This window comes from Saccopteryx bilineata, chromosome 10 (assembly GCF_036850765.1).
Source record: "Saccopteryx bilineata isolate mSacBil1 chromosome 10, mSacBil1_pri_phased_curated, whole genome shotgun sequence".
NCBI lineage: Eukaryota > Metazoa > Chordata > Mammalia > Chiroptera > Emballonuridae > Saccopteryx > Saccopteryx bilineata.
The window spans coordinates 57,282,546-57,306,865 of record NC_089499.1 but is presented as its reverse complement, the minus strand read 5'-3'; the positions used below and the strand labels follow the sequence as shown (position 1 = coordinate 57,306,865).

Sequence of the window (24,320 nt, the reverse complement as noted above, 5' to 3'; positions counted from 1 at the left end):
AAACCTTGATCCTCTGCATACCAGGCTCTATCCACTGCACCACCTCCTGGTCAGGCTCATGTGGTGGTGGTGGGGTGTCCAGCTGAGCCAGTGACCCCTTGCTCAAGCCAGCAATGTTAGGTTCAATCCAGTGACCATGGGCTTCAAGCCATCAACCATGGAGTCACATCTATGATCCCATGCTGAAGCCAGCGACCCCACATTCAAGCTGGTGAGCCCTTGCTCAAGCCAGATGAGCCCATGCTCAAGCTGGTGACCTCAGGGTTTTGAACCTGTTTCTTTAGCATCCCAGGCCAATGCTCTATCCATTTCAGCACCACCTGGTCAAGCTAAATAAATAACTCTTGATGTGTTCTGGTCACCACAAGAGGAATTATAATACCAAAATCAATGGTAAAATAAAGACATTAAAACAATTTAAGTATGGAGATTCTTCAAAAAATTAAAAATCAAACTGCCTTTTGACCCAGCTATCCCCTTTTTAGGAATATACCCCAAACACCATAGCACTGTTTCAAAAGGAGAAATGCACCCCCATGTTTATGGCAGTATTGTTCACAATAGCAAAGATCTGGAAACAGCCCAAGTGTCCATCAGTGGACGAGTGGATTAAAAAGCTTTTGTACATATATACTATGGAATACTACTCAGCCATAAGAAATGATGACATCGGATCATTTACAACAACAGGGATGGACCTTGATAACATTATACTGAGTGAAATAAGTAAATCAGATAAAACTAAGAACTATATAATTCCATACATAGATGGGACATAAAAATGAGACTCAGAGACATGGACAATAGGGTGGTGGTTACGGGGAGTTGGGGGAGGAGAAGGGGGAAGGGAGGGGCACAAAGAAAACCAGATAGAAGGTGACAAAAGACAATTTGACTTTGGGTGATGGGTGTGCGACATAATCCAATGTCAAAATAACCTGGAGATGTTGTCACTGAACATATGTGCCCTGATTTATCATGTTACCCCATTAAAATTAATAATAATAAAAAAAGAAAAAAAATTAAAAAACAATTTAACATGAATAGGAAATCAGTGTAAGGTGAATTAAATTTCCATATTCTAAGCTGGATATTTTGTGGATTTTTTTATCATTGCATAAAAATAAATCAGACTAACAATAAAGAGAGAGATCTAATAGACGTTCTACTGCAGAAGGCTTCATCCATTTATTTCTCATTATCCTATGAACATGATGAGCTGATTGTTCATTGGTTAAAGTTTAAGATTGAAAAAATATCACAGCATTAGCTTTTCTGATACGTAAGACTTGCATTTCTCTCATATCTTTTTGGCTTTGAAGTTTAATTTATTATTATTATTATTTTATTATGTGGCTCTCTGCACAAAATACAGTTTCAAGAGTTTATAAATATAAGCAGTGGACAAGATCTTCAAAGGATAGTGTTTCAAGAGTTAATAAGCTGTAAATGATATCTTCAAAGCATAGTGAACCTTCTGAAATTTATTTAACACTGGCTTTGTTACATCAAACTCATGATCAAGTGTTAAGACTATATGTAGAAATGATACACTAAGTGCCATAGGAACTTGAATAGTTAACATTAACTCAGCATTGATTGACTATGTAGCCAGCTCTATGCTAAGTGCTCTTCAGTCCTGTGAGGTAAGTACAGTACTGTTATCTCCCTTTACAAATGATGCCATTGGCACAAATAAGTCATGGTATCTGTTAAAAGTCACATAGCCAAGTAAACAATGAACATAGAACTTTTAAAAGTTAATATAAATGATATTGTCCTTTACTTGCTTTTTTTCACTCAGCAATATAGACAACATTCCCATTTGTTTTTATGGATCTATCTAAGTTCTAATGATAGTAGGGTATTTCCTACTATAGATATATTATAATGAATGTGACCATCTCATTCCCATTTAGTGGACATATATAAGCTGTTTCTACTTTCTCACTGTTATAGATAATACTGTGGCAAACATCATTGATTATGAAGCCTTCTACACGTGTTTTATATGACAGATTCTTAATAGTAGAATTATCATTCAAAGAGTTTGTCTTTTAAATCTTTTCTAGGATAAGTTATTTATCATTAAATTCTTCTTCAGAGAGGTGGTACCAATCTATACCCCAGGTTCTTTCACTTAACCATTTTTTTTTCTAACATCAGCTTTTAAAAAAATTTATTTATTGACTTTAGAGTAAGGCAGGGGGTGCAGAGAGAAACATTGATCTGTTCCTGTATGTGCCCCAACTGGGAATAGGACCTGTGACCTTTGTTTAATTATTTTTATTTATTCTTTTTTAGAGGAGAGAGAGAGAGAGAGAGAGAGAGAGAGAGAGAGAGAGAGAGAAAGAGAGAGAAAGAGAAAGAGGGGAGGAACAGGAAGCATCAACTCCCATATGTGCCTTGACCGGGCAAGCCCAGGGTTTAGAACCAGCAACCTCAGTGTTCCAGGTCGACGCTTTTACCCACTGCGCCACCACAGGTCAAGCTGTGACCTTTGTTTATCAGGACGATGCTCTAACCCAGGGGTCCCCAAACTACGGCCCGCGGGCCACATGCGGCCCCTTGAGGCCATTTATCCGGCCCCCCGCTGCACTTCCGGAAGGGGCACCTCTTTCATTGGTGCTCAGTGAGAGGAGCACATTGACCATCTCATTAGCCAAAAGCAGGCCTATAGTTCCCATTGAAATACTGGTCAGTTTGTTGATTTAAATTTACTTGTTCTTTATTTTAATTATTGTATTTGTTCCCGTTTTGTTTACTTACTTTAAAATAAGATATGTGCAGTGTGCATAGGGATTTGTTCATAGTTTTTTTTATAGTCCGGCCCTCCAATGGTCTGAGAGACAGTGAACTGGCCCCCTGTGTAAAAAGTTTGGGGACCCCTGCTCTAACCCATGGTCGACAAACTCATTAGTCAACAGAGCCAAATATCAACTGTACAACGATGGAAATTTCTTTTGAGAGCCACATTTTTTAAACTTAAACTATATAGATAGGTACATTTCTTATCGAGGTAGCACCCGCACGTGGTATTTTGTGGAAGAGCCACACTCAAGGGGCAAAGAGCCACATGTGGCTCATGAGCCACAGTTTGCCAACCAGGGCTCTAACCAACCAAGTTATCCAGCCAGAACACCAACATCAGATATTTTTAGTTTCAAAATTTTTATTGATCTGAAAGGTCAGACAGTAGTATGAAATTAAAAGTTTTTATTTTCTTTGCTGCCAGTATAATTGAACACATTTTTATGAGTATTAACTGATTTTTTTTTGAGGGTTAATTACATATTTTGCCCATTTTTCTCTCTTTGTTGAATTATATAAGCTTGTATATGGAAATTAAGCAATTATTTTGTATTTTGCTTATTTTCCATCTCTCATTTGCCTTATTTATTTATTCATGTTTATTGAAGTATAATTGCCCTATAACAATAGTTTCAGGTACAACATGATTCGATATTTGCCAGTGATCATAAGTCTGTTACCATACATACAGTATTTACAAAAAAAATTTTTTTTGCCCTTTTTTGAGAACTTTTAAGGTGTGCTCTTTTTTTTTTTTTTAATAAATTTTTATTAATGGTAATGGGATGACATTAATAAATCAGGGTACATATATTCAAAGAAAACATGTCTAGGTTATTTTGTCATCAAATTATGTTGCAAACCCCTCGCCCAAAGTCAGATTGTCCTCCGTCACCCTCCATCTAGTTCTCTGTGCCCCTCCCCCTCCCCCTAACTCTCTCCCTCCCTCCCTCCCATGTCCTCCCTCCCCCCCCCCACCTTTGGTAACCACCACACTCTTGTCCATGTCTCTTAGTCTCATTTTTATGTTCCACCAATGTATGGAATCATGTAGTTCTTGTTTTTTTCTGATTTACTTATTTCACTCCTTATAATGTTATCAAGATCCCACCATTTTGTTGTAAATGATCTGATGTCATCATTTCTTATGGCTGAGTACTATTCCATAGTGTATATGTGCCACATCTTCTTTATCCAGTCTTCTATTTAAGGGCTTTTTGTTTGTTTCCATGTCTTGGCCACTGTGAACAGTGCTGCAATGAACATGGGGCTACATGTGTCTTCACGTATCAATGTTTCTGAGGTTTTGGGGTATATACCCAGTAGAGGGATTGCTGGGTCATAAGGTAGTTCTATTTGCAGTTTTTTGAGGAACCACCATACTTTCCTCCATAATGGTTGTACTACTTTACAGTCCCACCAACAGTGAATGAGGGTTCCTTTTTCTCCACAGCCTCTCCAACATTTGCTATTACCCGTCTTGTTGATAATAGCTAATCTAACAGGAGTGAGGTGGTATCTCATTGTAGTTTTGATTTGCATTTCTCTAATAACTAATGAAGCTGAGCATCTTTTCATATATCTGTTGGCCATTTGTATCTCTTCCTGGGAGAAGTGTCTGTTCATGTCCTCTTCCCATTTTTTTATTGGATTGTTTGTTTGTTTGTTTGTTTGTTGTTGAGTTTTATGAGTTCTTTGTAAATTTTGGATATTAGGCCCTTATCTGAGCTGTCGTTTGAAAATATCAGTTCCCATATAGTTGGCTGTCTGTTTATTTTGATATCAGTTTCTCTTGCTGAGCAAAAACTTTTAATTCTGATGTAGTCCCATTCATTTATCTTTGCCTTCACTTCTCTTGCCATTGGAGTCAAGTTCATAAAATGTTCTTTAAAACCCAGGTCCATGATTTTAGTACCTATGTCTTCTTCTATGTACTTTATTGTTTCAGGTCTTATATTTAGGTCTTTGATCCATTTTGAATTAATTTTAGTACACGGGGACAGGCTGTAGTCGAGTTTCATTCTTTTGCATGTGGCTTTCCAGTTTTCCCAACACCATTTGTTGAAGAGGCTTTCTTTTCTCCATTGTGTGTTGTTGGCCCCTTTATCAAAGATTATTTGACCATATATATGTGGTTTTATTTCTGGGCTTTCTATTCTGTTCCATTGGTCTGAGTGTCTATTTTTTTGCCAGTACCATGCTGTTTTGATTATCGTGGCCCTATAATATAGTTTAAAGTCAGGTATTGTAATGCCCCCAGCTTCATTCTTTTTCCTTAGGATTGTTTTGGCTATTTGGAGTTTTTTATAGTTCCATATAAATCTGATGATTTTTTGTTCCATTTCTTTAAAAAATCTCATAGGGATTTTGATGGGAATTGCATTAAATTTGTATATTGCTTTGGGTAATATGGCCATTTTGATTATATTTATTCTTCCTATCCAAGAACAAGGAATATTTTTCCATCTCATTGTATCTTTTTCGATTTCCCTTAACAATGCTTTGTAATTTTCATTATATAGGTCCTTTACGTTCTTTGTTATGTTTATTCCTAGGTATTTTATTTTTTTTGTTGCAATCGTGAAGGGGATTATTTTTTTGAGTTCGTTTTCTAATATTTCATTGTTGGCATATAGAAAGGCTATGGACTTTTGTATGTTAATTTTGTATCCTGCGACCTTACTGTATTGATTTATTGTTTCTAATAATCTTTTTGTGGAGTCCTTCGGGTTTTCGATGTATAGGATCATATCATCAGCAAAAAGTGATAGCTTTACTTCTTCTTTTTCGATATGGATGCCTTTTATTTCTTTGTCTTGTCTGATTGCTCTGGCCAGAACTTCTAGCACCACGTTGAATAAGAGTGGAGAGAGTGGACAACCCTGTCTTGTTCCTGATTTAAGGTAGAAAGTCCTCAGTTTTATGCCGTTTAATAGGATGTTGGCTGATGGTTTATCATATATGGCCTTTATCATGTTGAGATATTTTCCTTCTATACCCATTTTGTTGAGAGTCTTAAACATAAAATTGTGTTGTATTTTATCAAAAGCCTTTTCTGCATCTATTGATAAGATCATGTGGTTTTTGTTCTTTGTTTTGTTGATATGGTGTATTACGTTAACCGTTTTGCGTATGTTGAACCATCCTTGAGATTCTGGGATGAATCCCACTTGATCATGATGTATTATTTTTTTAATATGTTGTTGTATTCGGTTTGCCAGTATTTTGTTTAGTATTTTAGCATCTGTATTCATTAGAGATATTGGTCTGTAGTTTTCTTTCTTTGTGCCATCCTTGCCAGGTTTTGGTATGAGGGTTATGTTGGCCTCATAAAATGTGTTTGGAAGTATTGCTTCTTCTTCAACTTTTTGGAAGACTTTGAGTAGAATAGGAACCAAGTCTTCTTTGAATGTTTGATAGAATTCACTAGTATAACCGTCTGGGCCTGGACTTTTATTTTTGGGGAGATTTTTAATAGTTCTTTCTATTTCCTCCCTGCTGATTGGTCTGTTTAGGCTTTCTGCTTCTTCATGACTCAGTCTAGGAAGGTTGTATTGTTCTAGGAATTTATCCATTTCTTCTAGATTGTTGAATTTGGTGGCATATAATTTTTCATAGTATTCTACAATAATTCTTTGTATTTCTATGATGTCTGTGGTGGTCTCTCCTCTTTCATTTTGGATTTTATTTATTTGAGTCCTGTGTCTTTTTTCCTTGGTGAGTCTTGCCAAGGGTTTGTCAATTTTGTTGATCTTTTCAAAGAACCAGCTCCTTGTTTTATTGATTTTTTCTATAGTTTTTCTGTTCTCTATTTCATTTATTTCTGCTCTGATTTTTATTATCTCCTTTCTTCGGCTGGTTTTGGGTTGTCTTTGTTCTTCTTTTTCTAGTTCCTTAAGGTGTGAAGTTAAGTGGTTTACTTCGGCTCTCTCTTGTTTGTTCATATAGGCCTGAAGTGATATGAACTTTCCTCTTATTACTGCTTTTGCTGCATCCCAGAGATTCTGATATGTCGTATTTTCATTTTCATTTGTCTGTATATATCTTTTGATTTCTGCGCTTATTTCTTCTTTGACCCATTCATTTTTTAGAAGTATGTTGTTTAGTTTCCACATTTTTGTGGGTTTTTCCCCCTCTTTTTTGCAGTTGAATTCTAGTTTCAAGGCTTTATGATCAGAAAATATGCTTGGTACAATTTCAATTTTTCTAAATTTGCTGATATTGTCTTTGTGGCCCAACATATGGTCAATTCTTGAGAATGTTCCATGTACACTAGAGAAAAATGTATACTCTGTCGCTTTGGGATGAAGTGTCCTGTAGATGTCTATCATATCCAGGTGTTCTAGTATTTCGTTTAAGGCCACTATATCTTTATTGATTCTCTGTTTGGATGACCGATCTAGAGCCGTCAGCGGTGTATTGAGGTCTCCAAGTATGATTGTATTTTTGTTAGTTTTTGTTTTAAGGTCAATAAGTAGCTGTCTTATATATTTTGGCGCTCCTTGGTTTGGTGCATATATATTAAGGATTGTTATGTCTTCTTGATTCAACTTCCCCTTAATCATTATGAAATGACCATTTTTGTCTCTGAGTACTTTTTCTGTCTTGTAGTCAGCATTATTAGATATGAGTATTGCTACACCTGCTTTTTTTTGGGTGTTGTTTGCTTGGAGTATTGTTTTCCAGCCTTTCACTTTGAATTTGTTTTTATCCTTGTTGCTTAGATGTGTTTCTTGTAGGCAGCATATAGTTGGATTTTCTTTTTTAATCCATTCTGCTACTCTGTGTCTTTTTATTGGTAAGTTTAATCCATTTACATTTAGTGTAATTATTGACACTTGTGGGTTCCCTACTGCCATTTTATAAATTGCTTTCTGTTAGTTTTGTATCTAGTTTGATTCTTCTCTTTTGTTTTTCTATCATTTGTTTTTGTTTGTTTGTGTTCCATACTTCTTTCCTCTGTTGCTACCTTTTTTAAGTCAAGTGTTTTTGTGGTGGTTTTTTTAAGGGTGGTTACCATTAAGTAATGAGAAGGGTACCTACCATATTCATTGTAGTACCCTATCTTATAAGTATTTCTGCACTTCATCATCCTTTGCTACTGTTAATCTCCATCCTCTCCCCCCTTTTTTTCCTTGTTGTCACAGGAACAACAAGGAAAACTGTTGTCACAGTTTAAGTTTGGTTTTATTGTGTTCTTGGTGGAGCTGTTACTTGTGGTGTTGTTTTCTTTTGTTCTTTGAATCTGGTTGGAAAACCCCCCTTAGTATTTCCTGGAGTGGGGGCTTTCTGTTGATAAATTCTCTCATCTTTTCTGTATTTGTGAATGTTTTTATATCTCCTTCATACTTGAAGGATAGCTTTGATGGGTATAGTATTCTTGGCTGAAAGTTCCTCTCTTTCAGGGCTTTAAATATTGGGGTCCACTCTCTTCTAGCTTGTAGCGTTTCTGCTGAGAAATCTGATGATAATCTAATAGGCCTTCCTTTATATGTTGTACTCTTCTTTTCCCTGGCTGCCTTGAGAATTTTTTCTTTGTCATTGGTTTGTGTCATCTTTATTATGATGTGTCTTGGAGTGGGTTTGTTGGGGTTAAGAAAACTTGGTGTTCTGTTTGCTTCTTGAATTTGAGGCTTTAGTTCCTTCCACAGGCTTGGGAAGTTCTCATCTATTATTTGTTTGAGTATATTCTCCATTCCATTTTCTTTCTCTTCTCCCTCTGATATACCTATTATTCTTATGTTATTCTTTCTGATGGAGTCAGACAATTCCTGTAGGGCTTTCTCATTTTTTATTATTTTTGAGTCTCTTTCTTCTTCTCTCTGTTGTGCCTCAAGTTGTTTGTCTTCTATTTCACTAATCCTATCTTCAATCTGGGCTGTTCTGTTAGCTAAGCTTGTTACCTCGTTTTTCAGCTCGTGAATTGAGTTTTTCATTTCTGTTTGATTTGTTTTTATAGTTTCAATTTCCTTGGTAATATATTCTTTGTGTTCATTGAGTTGTTTTCTGATCTCCCTATATTGCCTTTCTGTGTTTTCTTGTATATCTCTGAGTGTTTTTAAGATTTCTATTTTAAATTCTCTGTCATTTAGCTCCAAGGCTTCCAATATGTTAAGTCTTTTCTCCATAGATTTTTCCACATCTATTTGTGTTACCTCTCTTTCTTTTGTATCCATAATATTCGATTTCCTCTTTCTTATCGGCATCTGAGGGTGGTCTTATTGATAGCACGCAGGCGCACTCCCTCGCGGCTTGAATGAGCGTCGCTGCGGTAGCTTCCTCCACACCCTCGTCTCTCAGATTCAAGTGATAACAGTCCTTTTGCTTTCAGTTTGTGTGGAACTCCGGAATGCTCCGAGGATAAATTTTTCTGTTTCTAGTTGATAAATTTGTTGTGATTTAGGGGAGAGCTGTCGGACGCGCTTCTCACGGCGCCATTTCCGTGACGTCCAAGGTCTGCTCTTATCTTTGAATTTTATTTATGGTGTCTGTTGCCATGTAAAAGTTTTATAGTTCTATATTGTCTTTGTTGTCACTTCTTTATGGTTTATTTTTTAAAACAAACAGATTTGATCATTTACTTTCCTTGCTTAAAAAAACCTTTCCTTACACCTATTGAGAGTCAGTATAATGTAGTGTTTGAGGATGTGGAATATAGCTGTTTTGCTATTTTTTTTTAATTTATTTATTTTTTTGGAATTTTTCTGAAGTGAGAAGTGAGGAGGCAGAGAGACAGACTCTCGCATGCGTCCTACTGGGATCCACCCAGCAAGCCCAATAGAGGGTGATGCTTTACTCATCTGGGGCATTGCTCCATTGCAGCTGGAGCCCTTCTAGCACCTGAGGCAGAGGCCATGGAGCCATCCTCAGTGCCCAGGCCAACTTTGCTCCCGTGGAGCCTTGGCTGCAGGAGGGGAAGAGAAAGATAGAAAGAAGAGGGGGAAGGATGGAGAAGCAGATGGGCACTTCTCCTGTGTGCCCTGGTCGGGAATCGAACCCAGGACTTACACACACCAGGCCGACACTCTACCACTAAGCCAACTGGCCAGGGTTGCTATATTTTAAACCTATTCTGGTCCTGTCCAGTTGGTTCAGTGGATAGAACATCAGCTGATGTTGGGGCATCCCACCTTTGATCCCTGGTCAGAGCACATGTGAGAAGTGACCATCTGCTTCTCTTCCCTTCCCTCTCTGGCTGCTCTCCCTCTTCCCCTCCCACAGCCAGTGGCTTGGTTTGTCCAAGCATCAGCCTTAGGTGCTGAGGATAGCTCGATTGATTTGAACATTAGCCCCAGACTGGGGTTGCTGGGTGGATCCGGATCGGGGCGCATATGGTAGTCTGTCTCTCTATTTCTCTCCCTCATTAAAGACAAACAAAAGAAAACTAGTTCTGTTACTTACTAGCTGTGGGACTCTTGAATAGGTCAAGTGCCTGTTCTGTGCCTGTTTCCTCAGGATGATGCTCACCTTGTGGAGTGTTGGAAGTATTAAATAGATTAATATGTTTAAGTGTTTAGGACAGGGCTGTATTTCAGCTTAAATCCCATATTTTTCAGGGACTCTGTCAAGACCTCTCAGTTTAGATTATGTCTGCTGTTACATTTCATCTTAACACCCACTGCTTTTTCTTCATAGAACTTAAAGTAATTATTTTAGATTGTTGGCTGAATTTGTCTACCCCCTGTTGAAAACAAGCTTCATGAAAGCAGGAACGATGTCTCACTTTACCCTTACCCTGTAGAATAGTGAGTGGTCATGAGCTGCTGTTTGCTAAATATGGGGAGTTAATGAATTAATAGGGGGAATGGTTAAATTTGAATGATTTGGGATTGGGTTAGAAAAGTAAACTTAGAGAAGAGAGCATGTTTAGAGACTTTAAATTTCACTACCAGGTTTCTATTTAGTTCTTATCTGAAAGTGTGGGTTTCAGTGCTTATGTTGTATGAGCTATTGCATGTGATGTAATTGGGGAACTAGTAGTTATCTCAAATGAGATATTTATAATTTTAATAGTTAAGACTTTATGCTCATTATGAAATGTAATTTTAAAATCTGGAGAAGATACCCACTTTACAGATTAAAAAATGACATAATATGGTCTATATAAGATTGAGAGCCTGACCAGGTAGGTGGTGGTGCAGTGGATAAAGTTGGGATGCTGAAGACCCAGGTTTGAAACCCTGAGGTCACTGGCTTGAATTCCAGGGTTGCTTACTTGAGCCCAGGGTTGCTGACTTGAGCCCAAGGTCACTGGCTTGAGCAAGGGGTCATTGGCTTAGCTGCAGCCCTCCCACCCGTCAAGACACATATGAGAAACGATCAATGAACAATTAAAGTGTAGCGACTACAAGTTGATGTTTCTCATCTCTCTCCCTTCCTGTATGTTTGCTTCTCTTTCTCTCTCTCTTGCTTTAAAAAAACAAAAACAAAAAAAGGAACATTAATAGTGATTAGTAGAGCTGGAACTAGCACGTGGGTATTCTACCTGAAGCTGTTGCGATTTAGGTAGCTTATACATTTTCTGAAGGTATATTAACATTAGTGTTTAAAATTCTTCCATGAGAATTGTTTACTGGGAGTCTAATACATGCTAAAATCTTTTTGAGAGGTATAGAGTTGCTTGATCCTGTATAATATCACCCGCTACAGCTGTAGCTGTAGCTGTTGAGTACCTATCCCACTCATAGTGTGCTGTATTTTTGCCCTTATGGTTAGTTTACATCAGTTCCTCTTCCCCCTTCATTTACTTTTTATAACCTATTGGGCACATACAAAGCAATATCTTAGATTGCTTTACATATATGTTAAGCAAGATTAAATAGATTCATCCATGTTGCAGCATGGATGCAACCTTGGAAGCACACTAAATGAAAGAAGGTAGAAACAAAAGACCACGTATTGTGTGATTCCGTTTATGTGAAATGTCTAGCAAAGTCAAACTCTCTCGAGATGGAAAGCAGGTTAGTGATTGTCTGAGGCTATGGTCAGAATGGGGAGGAACTCCAAGTAGGAATGAAGTTTCTTTTCAGGGCAATGGAAATATTCTAAAATTGGATTACAGTGGTGTTCCACAACTCTGCAAATTTACTAATAGTTATTGACTTGTACACTTAAAATGGCAAGTTTTGATATGTGAATTATGTCCCTTTAGTAAAGCTGTTTTAAAAAAGAATAAGTGGGTTCTGGGCTTCTTTTGGAGGGTTTCTCTTTTATAAGCATAATCGTAGACTAATATGGTGGATACTTTTTGGTTCTGCATAATATTTTAGATAAATGGAATAGAAAACTAAATAAGGTAATATACTGTATCCTGAATATTATTTATTAGGTAATAAATAATATTACTTATTAGCATTGAATGGTTAACCCCCCCCCCCAGGGATTCATTACCAATTAAGAGTTTTTGTGGATAAGAATCACGGTACTAAATATTGTAATCTAAGTTTAATGAATAAGTGATTCATATAGATGTTAATTTCTTGTGCTTTTTCGATATCAAGATCTTGATAGCACAAGCTCTCTACACACACAGTCTTCAAAAATTAGAAAAGGTAGCAATTTTTTCTCTAATCTCATGTATTCTGCCAGTATGTTTTTCTTTTCTCTGACCTCTCAGCCCACTGGAGTGCCATGTCTTATGAATGAGTAAACACATTTGGACTTCAGGCTATTTATGTGTCCTTTTTTTAAATTTTTTTAGCACTTTCATTTGGAACCTTGGATGCTCATTGATGGATGCTTGAGACCTGCAAGTAATCTTCAGATCATAGCAGAATCGTAAGGCCTGTTCCTTGTGTGGGGCAGAGATAGTCCATGCGCTGTGGAAATGAACGGGGAGCAGCAGCTTGAAGCAGGTATTGGTTTTGGTGAGCAGAATGCATTCTTCACAGTGAAGAATTATATTACCTTCCTGTGTTACATTGTCTCACTTGTCTTTCGAACACTAAACAGGAAGCTCTTTGAAGATATGTGTTGTCTTTCCCCGTACCTAGCAGGAAATCTAGCACTAGGACTATGGAGTACTCATAATGTTTGCTGAAAAAGTAAACTTTTATGAACAGATTTCTTTTAAAAAAACACAAAATTTTAATTCTGATAGTTACCTTTGAACTGTTTTGAAATAACTATCATATATATTCATAGGAAGTTGCAAAGATAGTACTGACAGGTCCCAGTTTCTACCATTAGTTACATCTCATATAAATTTAGTACAGTGTAAAAACCAGGAAATTCACATATGTATGAAGTGTTTGTAGTTCTATGTCATTTTATCGTATATAGATTCCAGTAACCACCACCCTAGTCAAGATACAGAACTAACCATCACTAAGACCTCCTCTGTTCTACCCCTTCATACTTCCACCCACCCTCTTTCCCCAACCTTCCCTAACCCCAGGTGACAATTAGTTCCTTTTTATTGTTGAGTAGTATTCCATGGATATACTATAGTTTGGTTAACTATTCATCTATTTTACAGTTTGGTTGCCTCCAGTTTTTCGCTATTATAGATAAAGCTGCTGTGAGCAGTAGTATACATAAGATTTTATTTTTCTGGATTACAGTTTTCTGGAAGCACAATTGCTGGATCATATGTAGTAAAGAAATTGCCAGAATACTTTCCAGAGTATGTGTGAGAAATCTAGTTTGTTTGTGTCCTCACTGCCATTTGGTGTTGTCACTATTTTTTTATTTAAGTCATTCTGATAGGCATGTAATAATGACGGCTTATGCTGGTCTTAATGTCCATTTTTCTAATGGCTAGTAGTGTTTAACATGTACTTATTTGCCATCCCCATATCCTCAGTACTTCCTGTCTTTGGGTCATTTTGTTGTCTGCTTTTTAATCAACAATAACTTTTTTTTTAACTATTGAGGTTTTTTATAAAAAAAACCCCAAAACTTTATTAAGTTTCTTTTTTAAGTTTTTATTGAATTTACTGGGATGACATGGATTAGTGACATTATACAGGTTTCAGGTGTATAGTTCTATAATACATCATCTGTATATTGCATTGTGTGGAGGTATTTTTCTTTTTTTGAGGTATAATTCACATACCATACAATTTACTCTTATAGAGTGTACAGTTCAGTGCTTTTTAGCATATTCACAAAGTTGTGTGACTGTCACTACGATTTCTGAAACATTTCCATCACCGCCCCACTCTTGCTCCATTCCGCCTCAGGCAACCACCATTAATCTACTTTCTGTCTCTATGGATTTATTCTTGTTTTCTTTTTTTTATTTTATTTTATATTTATTTATTTATTTATTTATTTATTTATTTTGCATTTTTCTGAAGCTGGAAACGGGAAGGCAGTCAGACAGACTTCCGCATGAGCCCGACCAGGATCCACCTGGCATGCCCACCAGGGGGCAATGCTCTGCCCCTCTGGGGCGTCGCTCTGTTGCATCCAGAGCCATTCTAGTGCCTGAGGCAGAGGCCACAGAGCCATCCTCAGTGCCTGGGCCATCTTTGCTCCAATGGAGCCTTGGCTGCAGGAGGGGAAGAGAGAGACAGAGAGGAAGGAGAAGAAGAAGGGTGGAGAAGCAGATGGGCGCTTCTCCTGTGTGCCCTGGCCGGGAATCAAACCCGGTACTCCTGCATGCCAGGCCGACGCTCTACCACTGAGCCAACCGGCCAGGGCTTATTCTTGTTTTATTTTGATTAATGTTTATGTGGTATTTCTTCTTCATTCTTGTATGTTCAACCTTCCTCTGTCATTATATTTGAAGTAAGTTTCTTATACCAGCATACAGTTATTTCTAAATTTTTCTGTTTTACATTTAATGTAATTATTGATATGTCAGGGCTCAAGTCTGCTATTTTTGTTCATTTGTTTTCTCTGTTTTTTTCCCCTACCATTCTATGGGTTACTTGAATATTTTTTCTAGAATTCCATTTAGCTATGTCTATAGTGTTTCTCTTTGTACAGCTTTTCACTGGTTGTGCTGGGTATTACATTATAATGTACATAATTTACTGTAGTCTGCTGGTATCATTTTAGTAGTTTGAGTGACATTCAGAAACTTTACATATATGTATATATCTTTACTGTCTTCTATTTATAATACAGTTGTCATATATATTTCCTCTAGATATTTTGAGAACCACATCAGATATTAAAATATTTAAGTTTGAAACATAATTTAGAAAACTCAAGAGGAGAAGGAAAATATATTTAAAAATATTTTTACTCTTTTCATTGTCCTTTACTCCGTACTGATTTTCCAAGATTCAAGAGTCCCGTGTTCTGACGTTTTATTTCTATTTATAGAATTTCCTCCTTTAGCCATTTTTTTAGGGTATGTCTACTGGTGATAAAATGTCTTAGTTTTCTTTCATATTGACAATGTCTCGATTTTTCCACTTGTTATTGAGGGACATTTTTGCTGGAGATAGAAAAAGTTCTTTTCTTTCATCTTTTGAAAAATATTGTACCTGTAGCCTCCATAGTTTCTGACTAGAAATATGCTGTCATTGGAATTCCCACTCCCTGCCTCCCTTAAGATAAGTATCGTTTCTCTTGATGCTTTCAAGACATTTTTATTGTCTTTTGTTTTCAGTGTATATTTGCACATATTTCCTTTGGTTTATCTTGTTTGGGTTTTCTTAGCTTCTTGCCAAATTTGGAAATTTTTCAGCCATTATGTCTTCAAATATTGTTTTAGCTTTGTTTTCTGTCTCTTCTTCTGGGACTCCAGTGACACTAATGTTAGATCTTTTGTTGTTCACAACTCCATGAGGCTCTTTTCATTTTTTCTTTTTTAGTTGTTTTCTGCCTGTTGTTTAGAGTGGGTAATTTTCTTGCTCTGTCTTTAATCTTGGTGCCCCTCCCCCCCCATTCTCCTCATTCTGCTGTGGAGTGTATCCATGGAGTTTTCTTTTGGTTATTATATTTTCAGTTCAGAAATTTCCATTTTGCGCTGAGGAGGAGTAAGGGAAGGGAGTAGTCCCAACCCAAAATGCAACAACCTCACTGTTCTAACTGTAATTCAGTAACTCATCTTGAGTAGATGCTTTTCAGATTGTTCTGTTTTCAGTTAATTTCAGAACTTTGAAATGGTTAATTTTTATTACTTAGTCAGTATTTTTTGCTGCTTTTCTGGGAAAGTGGGTTCACTGAGGTACTCACTTTGCCATTTAGCAAGTTGATTTGTTTTCTTTTGTTTTTTTGTTTGTTTGTTTTAAATGAAAGGAGGGGTGATAGAGAGATAGAATCCCACATGGGCCCCAACTGGGATTCACTCAGCAACACCTGTCTGGGGCTGATGCTTGAATCAACAGAGCTATCCTCAGCATCCTGGGCCGATCCTCCAACTAGTTGACCTATTGGCTGTGAGAGGGGAAGAAATAGAGAAGGGGGAGAGGGAGAGGAAGAGAAGCAGATGGTCGTTTCTGGGTTTTGTTTTTTTTTGGGTTTTTTTTGGTTTTTTTTTTTGACAGAGACAAAGTTAGAGAGAGGGACAGATAGGGACAGACAGGAAGGGAGAGAGATGAGAAGCATCAGTTCTTCGTTACAGCTCCTTAGTTGTTCAGTGATTGCTTTCTTATATGTGCCTTAACTGGGGGGGCTACTGCAGAGTGAGTGACCCCTTGCTCAAGCCAGTGTCCTTGGGCTCAAACCAGCAACCATGAGCTCATGTCTATGATCCCACGCTTAAGCCAGCAAACCCTTGCTCAAGCTGGTGAGCCCGCACTCAAGCCGGCGACCTCAGGGATTTGAACCTGGGTCCTCTGCGTCCCAGTCCAATGTTCTATCCACTGCACCACTCCCTGGTCAGGCCAGATGTTCGTTTCTCATTTATGCCCTGACAGGGGATCAACCCTGGGATGTCCGCATGCTGGGTCAAAGCTCTATCTGCTAAGCCAACCGGCCAGGGCCTTGTTTTCTTGTTTTAAATATGGGGGGGATATATATATTATATATATATTATATATATAATATATATATATATAATATATATATATATACACACACACATATGTGTAGTGTAAATAAAATGAGTTTGAATCCATTGCTGTTATTCATGTGATACTTGCCCCATTCTATAGCAGTGAGAGTCTTTCACATTTGTTCCTGTGTTTTTTTTGCTGTAACGTCATGTATCTTTTATAGTCCTAGCTTTGTGGCATAGTAAGGTTTCTAGGTATATAAATTTACAATCTGAAAAAAGAAAAAATTTACAATCTGTCATATCTCTAAGGAGCTTTTTTTTAAAGGTATACACCATATTTAGAACCCACAGTCTAGTGCTAGGATGCTCATTGATACTATGTTGTCATATCTTCTAGGTCTTATCTCCTGCACATAGCTAGAAAATGCACATCTTTGTTTTTTTGTTTTTTGTTTTGAGAGAGAGGGACAGACGGGAAGACAGGAAGGGAGAGAGATGAGAAGCATCAGTTCTTTGTTGCAACACCCTAATTGTTCACTGATTGCTTCTCATATGTGCCTTGACTGGGGGGCTCCAGCCGAGCCAGTGACTCCTTGCTCAAGCCAGCGACATTGGGCTTCAAGATAGCGACTCCGTGATCAAGCTGGTGAGCCTGTGCTCAAGCTGGTGAGTCTGTGCTCAAACTTGATGAGCCCACGTTCAAGCCAGCAACCTTGGGGTTTCAAACCTGGATCCTCTGCATCCCAGGCCAATGCTCTATCCATTGCATCAGTGCCTGGTCAGGCAAAATGTGCATCTTTTGAAGAGAAAAGAAAATCAGATGGCCTCATCTGCTTTGTACAATTTTTATTTAAAATTATAGGGTTTGGGCCTGACCTGTGGTGGCGCAGTGGATAAAGCATCAACCTGGAAATGCTGAGGTCGCCGGTTCGAAATCCTGGGCTTGCCTGGTCAAGGCACATATGGGAGTTGATGCTTCCTGCTCCTCCCCCCCTTCTCTCTCTGTCTCTGTCTCTCTCTCTCTCTCCTTTCTAAAATGAATAAATAAAATAAAAAAAAATAAAAAAAAAGAGAACTTTAAAAAATAAATAAATAAAATTATAGGGTTTTTGTGTCTTGGATTTTATGCTTGTGTTTGTTCTTTTAGAAATGTGCTGTTTCATAGTGATGTTAATATCATATTTGTTTGTTTTTTACCCAATAATATTTCTATAATTTTTTCAAAATGATAATACTGCCTGACTTGTGGTGATGCAGTGGATAGAGCATCTACCTGGGATGCTAAGGTCCCAGGTTCAAAACCCCAAGTTTGCCGGCTTCAGCACTGGCTTATTTGGCTTGAGCGCAGGCTCACCAGCTTCAGTGTGGGTTGCCGGCTTAAGTGTGGGATCATCGACATGATCCCATGGTTGCTGGCTTGAGCAAGGGGTTACTGACTCATCCAGAGTCCCATGATCAAGGCATGTTATGAGAAGCAATCAATGAACAACTAAAGTGCAGCAACTACAAGTTGATTCTTCTCATCTCTCTTTCTTCCTGTCTCTCTCATGCATGCACTAAAAATAAAGTACCAGCATTCCAAATATTAATAAGGTTACAGTGTAGTTTTTGTCTTTAAATATATATATTCCGTTAGGTTTTACAGTCAGAATATTCTATTTTAATACGACTTACAGGAATCTTGGGGTTTTTTATGCTTTGCTGCCAACACTTAGGTGTTCTGTTTCAAATCATTTTCAATTTTAGAAGTTTTTTGACTTAAATATGTTTCTAAATTATATAAAGTATCTACATAGTTATCAGGTGAAAATTTTATAACAACATTTCTACTTTCAACCTGATACTATTCATTCTTTTTCTTCTTCATATACTAACTAGTATTGTTATTTATTTATACTGTTTACTTAAAAATATAAATAATAAAGATATATATGTAAATATGTGTGAGTATATACATATATATTTATTTTCATACTTCTCTCACCTTATACAGAAGTAGAGATACAACAAAAACTGCTTTGTAGTTTGCATTTTCATTTAATATATTCTAGAGATTATCCCACATCAGTAAATAGAAATTGTTCTCATTCCTTTTTATCACTGTATAGTACTGGATGTATAAACCATAGATTATTCAGCCAGTTCCTTATTGGTGGACGTTGGGTTGTTTCCAGTCTTGGTTTTACAAATAGTGCTGCAATGAATAGCTTTGTACATATGTCTTTTTGTATTTTTGCCAGCATATCTTTGGAATAGATTCCTAGAAGTGGGATTGCTGGATCAAAAGGTAAATACATCTATCATTTTGCTAGATATTGCCAAGTTTTCTTTCATCAGGGTTGTGTCATTTTGCTTTTACCTGCTTAACTATAGCTTACCATTGAAGTATATTGTCAAACTTGAACATTTTTTCCAATGTGATATTTCAGCGTAGTTTTAGTTTGTATTTCTCCTAAAATGAGTAAATTTGCATATCTTTCCATATGTTTAAGGACCTTTGCATTTCTTTTTGATAACATCTCTTTTCCTGTATTTTGTTCATTTTTCTGTCAGATCATTAATCTTGTTTCTTCTCAGTTTTTCTCAGTTGTAAAGTAGTTTTTAATGTATGAGAGTTTTTAGTTCCTTAATTCATTATTTTTATTGATGTTCTTTATTTTTACTTTCAAATTAGCATGCTGTTTCAGTGACTAGGGTCCTTGCTAAGGACTGTGAATGTCCAGCCCTGTTACGTTTTAGTAATGGAAATTGACTTTCTACTGGCCTATACTTCTAGGATGCTTCCATTGTAGTCTTCGTTTGTTTGTCTAATATTTGTTTCCATTTTTTATTGTGATAAAATATCTAGAATCTATATCATTTTAACCTAAAAAGAAACTGTACTGTTCAATGGCATTAAGAACATTGATATTATTGTGCAACCATTACCACAGTCCATCCCCAGACCTTTTTTCATTTTCTCAAACCGAAGCTCTACAACCATTGAACACTAACTCCCCATTTACCTCTCCCCACGTTCTTGGAAACCACCATTCTTCTTTCTGTCTCTGAATGTGATTACTCGGGCTGTCTCTACCTTTTGGCTATTGTGAATATTGCTGCTATGAACATTTGTGTACAAATATCTGTTTAAGTCTCTGCTTTCAGTTCTTTTGGGTCTCTACCCATAAGAGGAATTGGTGGATCATATGGTAATTGTATTTTTAATTGAGAAACCACCTCATAGTTTTCCACAGTGACTATACCATTTTCCATTCCCAGACCAGTAGTGCACAAAGATTCCAATTTCTCACATCTTTGCCAACATTTATTTTCTGGTTTTTAATTTTTTATTATAGCCATCCCGTGGGTGTGAGGTGGTATCTCATTATGGTTTTGATTTGCTTTTCCCTAATGATGTCAAACACATTTTTATGTGTTGTTTCAATTTTTAAAAAAGAATAAAACAACGCAGTTTATGCCTCTTTTGTACTGCTCTTCTAATCCTGTTTTCTCCTTTCCATCCCCAAAGGTAGCGCTGTTGAAATTGATGTATTTTCTTTCCATCCTTGTTTTTATACTCTTACTAATATGCATGATTTATAATCATTATACTTCAGAGTTTTGTTTTGAACCTAAATTGTGTCTTCTTGTGTTTTTCATTTGCTTCTGCCATTTTTACTTGCTGTGGTTTTTTTGAGATTTAGCTATGTCAAAATGAATTCATTTATTTAAACTATTGTATAGTAGTACTCCATTGTAGGATTGCCATAGTTTATCTCTTTTGTTGATTGCTTCTGTCTGTTGCTATTTACAGTGCTGTAGTTAGCATACTTGTATTTGCCTCTTTGTGTTTGTGTGCAGCACAGGCTCCCGTAGGGTGTACTCATTCAACAACTGTTTGTTGCAAACTTGCTAGTGCCAGGCATTATTTTGGACAGTAGGGGAATACATCAGTATGTAAAATCCTGCTCTTAGGGAGCTTATGTGAATTGTGATTACATTGGATTATGGAATGTTTGACTTTGCTTACTCAACAAATACTTATTGAGTCTCTATTGTGACAGAGATATAGGAGTGACCAAAACAAAGTTCCTGTCTTCATAGACTTTATGATCTAATGAGGAAGATAAGAAGACATAGAGTACAGCCAAATAGGAATGAATTCCTTGAAGATAAGAAAGCAGAGCCTGGGGTGTTCTACCATGGAATGCCTTTTTTGGACAAGTGACGGTTGTATAGAGGCTTGAGTGCAATGAAGATGTGAATGATACTGGAGAATCGGTCGTTGAGCTGAAGAAACAGCAAATACAGAGGCTTTGAGGAAAGACATGACTAGCGAAAAATGAGAATAAACTCGGTGTCACTTGAGTGCAGTGACAAATAAGGTTGTTTGGAAATAGAGTGGCAGTGTAGGTAGCAGGAGGATCAAATCATGTAGGATCTTTGCAGACTCTCAAGAATTTTAGATTTTACCATAAATGTGATTAAAGGGTAAATAATGTCATAGTTAGGCCTAGGACTAGAGAGAGACCAATAGGAAAGGTGGGAGGTGATTAGAATTGGGATATATTTTAAAGTGGTACCTAGAGAATTTTCTGATGTTTGGATGTAAGATGTAAAAACAAAGGGAGGAAAGAAGGATAATCACATTTTTTTTGGATTGAGTCAAAATATTGACTGTTGGTATGTTTTACTCAGTTGTAGAGTACTAAGGAAGAAATCTGAAAATTCAAGTTTGAAATGCCTACCTATTTGGTATCTCAAATATTTGGCATTAGATATTAAATACAATCCAAAGTGGTTGTAATAGTTATACTCTCACCAGCTTTACATAGCCCTTTTAGGTGAATCCCATGAATCTCAACAGGAGAAAGCATGTCACGCTTCTATGCTGTTGAGATTTATTAACAATCAATGCACCAAGGGAACCTACCATAAAACCAATTAACTTGTGAAGTAAATTGTGACCAAATTGTAAATTAGGTTTATTACTAAGTTTATGTTTTAGTACCTTGAGTTTTCTTTAATTGGCATTCACCTGTTTTTGTTTTGTTTTATTTTGTTTTTAATTCCAGATGCTGGATCCAGTTTGGAAGAAGTGGAACTCAGCTGGGAAGATTATCTAGAAGAGACAGGGTCCACAGCTGTTCCCTACGGGTCTTTTAAACATGTGAGCAGTAACTCTATTGCTTTACTCAGGTGTAGTCAACCTTTTTATACCTACTGCCCACTTTTGTATCTCTGTTAGTAGTAAAATTTTCTAACCGCCCACTGGTTCCACAGTAATGGTGATTTATAAAGTAGGGAAGTAACTTAACTTTATAAAATTGATAAAGCAGAGTTACAGCAAGTTAAAGCATATAATAATAATTACTTACCAAGTACTTTATGTCAGATTCTCACTAAGTTTGGCAGAATAAATCTTTATAAAACAACTCACTATAGTTAAATCTATCTTTTTATTTATACTTTGGTTGCTCCGCTACCACCCACCATGAAAGCTGGAATGCCCACTAGTGGGTGGTAGGGACCAGGTTGACTACCACTGGCTTTACTGTTAAATCTGTTTCCTTCGACTCACTGTACCATAATTAGAGAGTTTTGGAGTTATTTTAAATTGAGACACTTGAAAGAACTTGAATGCTCTTTCCTTTTCTCTCCCCCTGCTACCATCATTAGGAAAACTTGGCATACTCTTAAAATTATTTCTGGCTTTGTGTATTTTATGCCACTTAATGCAGGAATTATCTTTTTGACTGTCATGAATATTCCTTTTTTTTTTTTAAATCTTACAAATTGAAGAAAATGGTTTATTTTCTTGTACTTTACATATAACATTTTATGACTATTGGTTTGCTCAATGAAAGTAATTTCAATAATGTTTGCTTTCTATCATATTGAACATAAACATGAGTAATATCATACATGAGTCAACATTAGTGGCCTGTGCAGCATAGTTTTATAATGTAACAGCCCAGTTTAATGTTTTATCAATGGACAACATATTTGCCTGTGTAATGCCTTTAGAATGTGAGAAAATACTCCAAATTTTTATTAATAATTAATATTTAGGCCTAATGTTTTAAAACCCTGATTACCCTTCATTCCCTTTTCTTTTTAAGTGAGAGAAGGGGAGATAGAGAGATAGACTCCCACATGCTTCCCAACTGGGAGCCACCTGGCAACCCCCTTCTGGGGCCGATGCTCAAACCAACCAAGCTATCCTCAGCACCTGGGGTCTACACTCAGACCAGTTGAGTCACTGACTGAGAGAGAATGGATAGAGGGAGGGGAAGAGTAGCAGCTGGTCACTTCTCATGTGTTCCCTGACCAGGGATCGAACCTGGAATATTCCCATGCCAGATGGACGCTCTATCCACTGTGCTATTCGGCCAGGGCCCTTCACTCCCTCTTAAAAGACACAATATTATTGATTCTAAAACTACTTATTTCATGTTTGTCTTAGTTGGGATGCCATAACAAAATAACACAGACTGGGTGGCTTAAGCAACAGAAGTTTATTTTCTCACAGTTCTGGAAATTAGAAGTCTGAAATTAGGGTGTCAGCATTGTCATTTTCTGCAAGACTCTCTTTCTAGTTTGCAGACTATCACTTCTTGCTGTGTTCTCACATGGTGGAATGTGAGGGTGCAGGCTCTCTGGTGTCTCTTCTTATAAGGATACTAACCCTATTGGGTCAGGGTTCCAGTCTTATGGCCTCATTTAATCTTTACTACCTTCTAAAGGTTCTATCTCCCAAATATCAATATAAGTGGTACCTTGAGATACAAACAGACCAACATACAAATTTTTTTTAAAGATACGAGCTGCGACTCGGTCCGTATTTTTGTTCGAGATCCGAGCAGAATTCTGAGATATGAGTCATGATTCTGGAAGCTGCCGCTAGTTGGCATGTTGGTGCATGGGTCTAGTATCGATAGTTTGATATACGAGTTAACTGACTGATAAGCTTGGTTACAGAACGAATTAAATTCATATCTCAAGGTACCACTGTATTGGGAGCTAGGATTTGAACATATGAATTTTGATGGAAGGCAGTTTCGTCTATAGCAGCAGTTCCCACAGGTCGAGAACCGCTGGTCTATAGAAATGTTCAACAAATGTTCAAAGACATAGTTCCTTTGTTCTAGGCTTTGCAAAGATACTCAGTATAATCTATGATTTTGTGAAGCTGGACTGTATTCTTTTAGGTATCTTTATAAGCTAAAGAGTGCTGCTATTTTCAGTTCTTGTGTAAAACTCTGTCATAATAGTTTTCCTTTTTGATTATTTCTTAGTTCATTTTGTCTCTTAAGTTGAAGTGAGAATTATATATTTTAGGTAAAATTTTTATTTTGTGTTGCATTGGCTAATCTTTTGTAATTGTTTTCAATATTGTTTTAACATGGGAAGTCTTTAGTGACTTTATAATACCTTTGAATTCTTGTTTTTAATGTTATTGCCAATCTGATATGTATTTACAAAAGCTTATTTATTTATACTAAAATGAAATAAAAAGAACGAAAGACAAATTCCCTGATCAAAATTCTTGTCTAAAAAAGTGTCACTTTAAAGAAACCAGTTCCCCCTTCTCCTTTTTGAATGATAAAACAACAAACTAAAAAATAAA

At 36.8% G+C, this 24,320-nt stretch overlaps 1 protein-coding gene across 5 annotated transcripts in view; it reads left to right on the top strand.

Annotated features, from left to right (window-relative positions):
• SFMBT1 (Scm like with four mbt domains 1) overlaps nucleotides 1-24,320 on the top strand; it is a 199,188-nt gene that overhangs the window by 101,234 nt on the left and 73,634 nt on the right. For 2 of the 5 annotated variants that reach the window (XM_066244497.1, XM_066244496.1), the window contains exons 2-3: nucleotides 12,512-12,677; nucleotides 21,766-21,860. In XM_066244497.1, the coding sequence (XP_066100594.1) occupies nucleotides 12,638-12,677; nucleotides 21,766-21,860 (135 nt within the window). In that variant the 5' untranslated portion in view covers nucleotides 12,512-12,637. Of the gene's footprint in view, nucleotides 1-12,511; nucleotides 12,678-18,948; nucleotides 18,996-21,765; nucleotides 21,861-24,320 lie in introns of all 5 variants that reach the window. The other 3 variants (XM_066244500.1, XM_066244499.1, XM_066244501.1) reach the window with 3 other exon arrangements.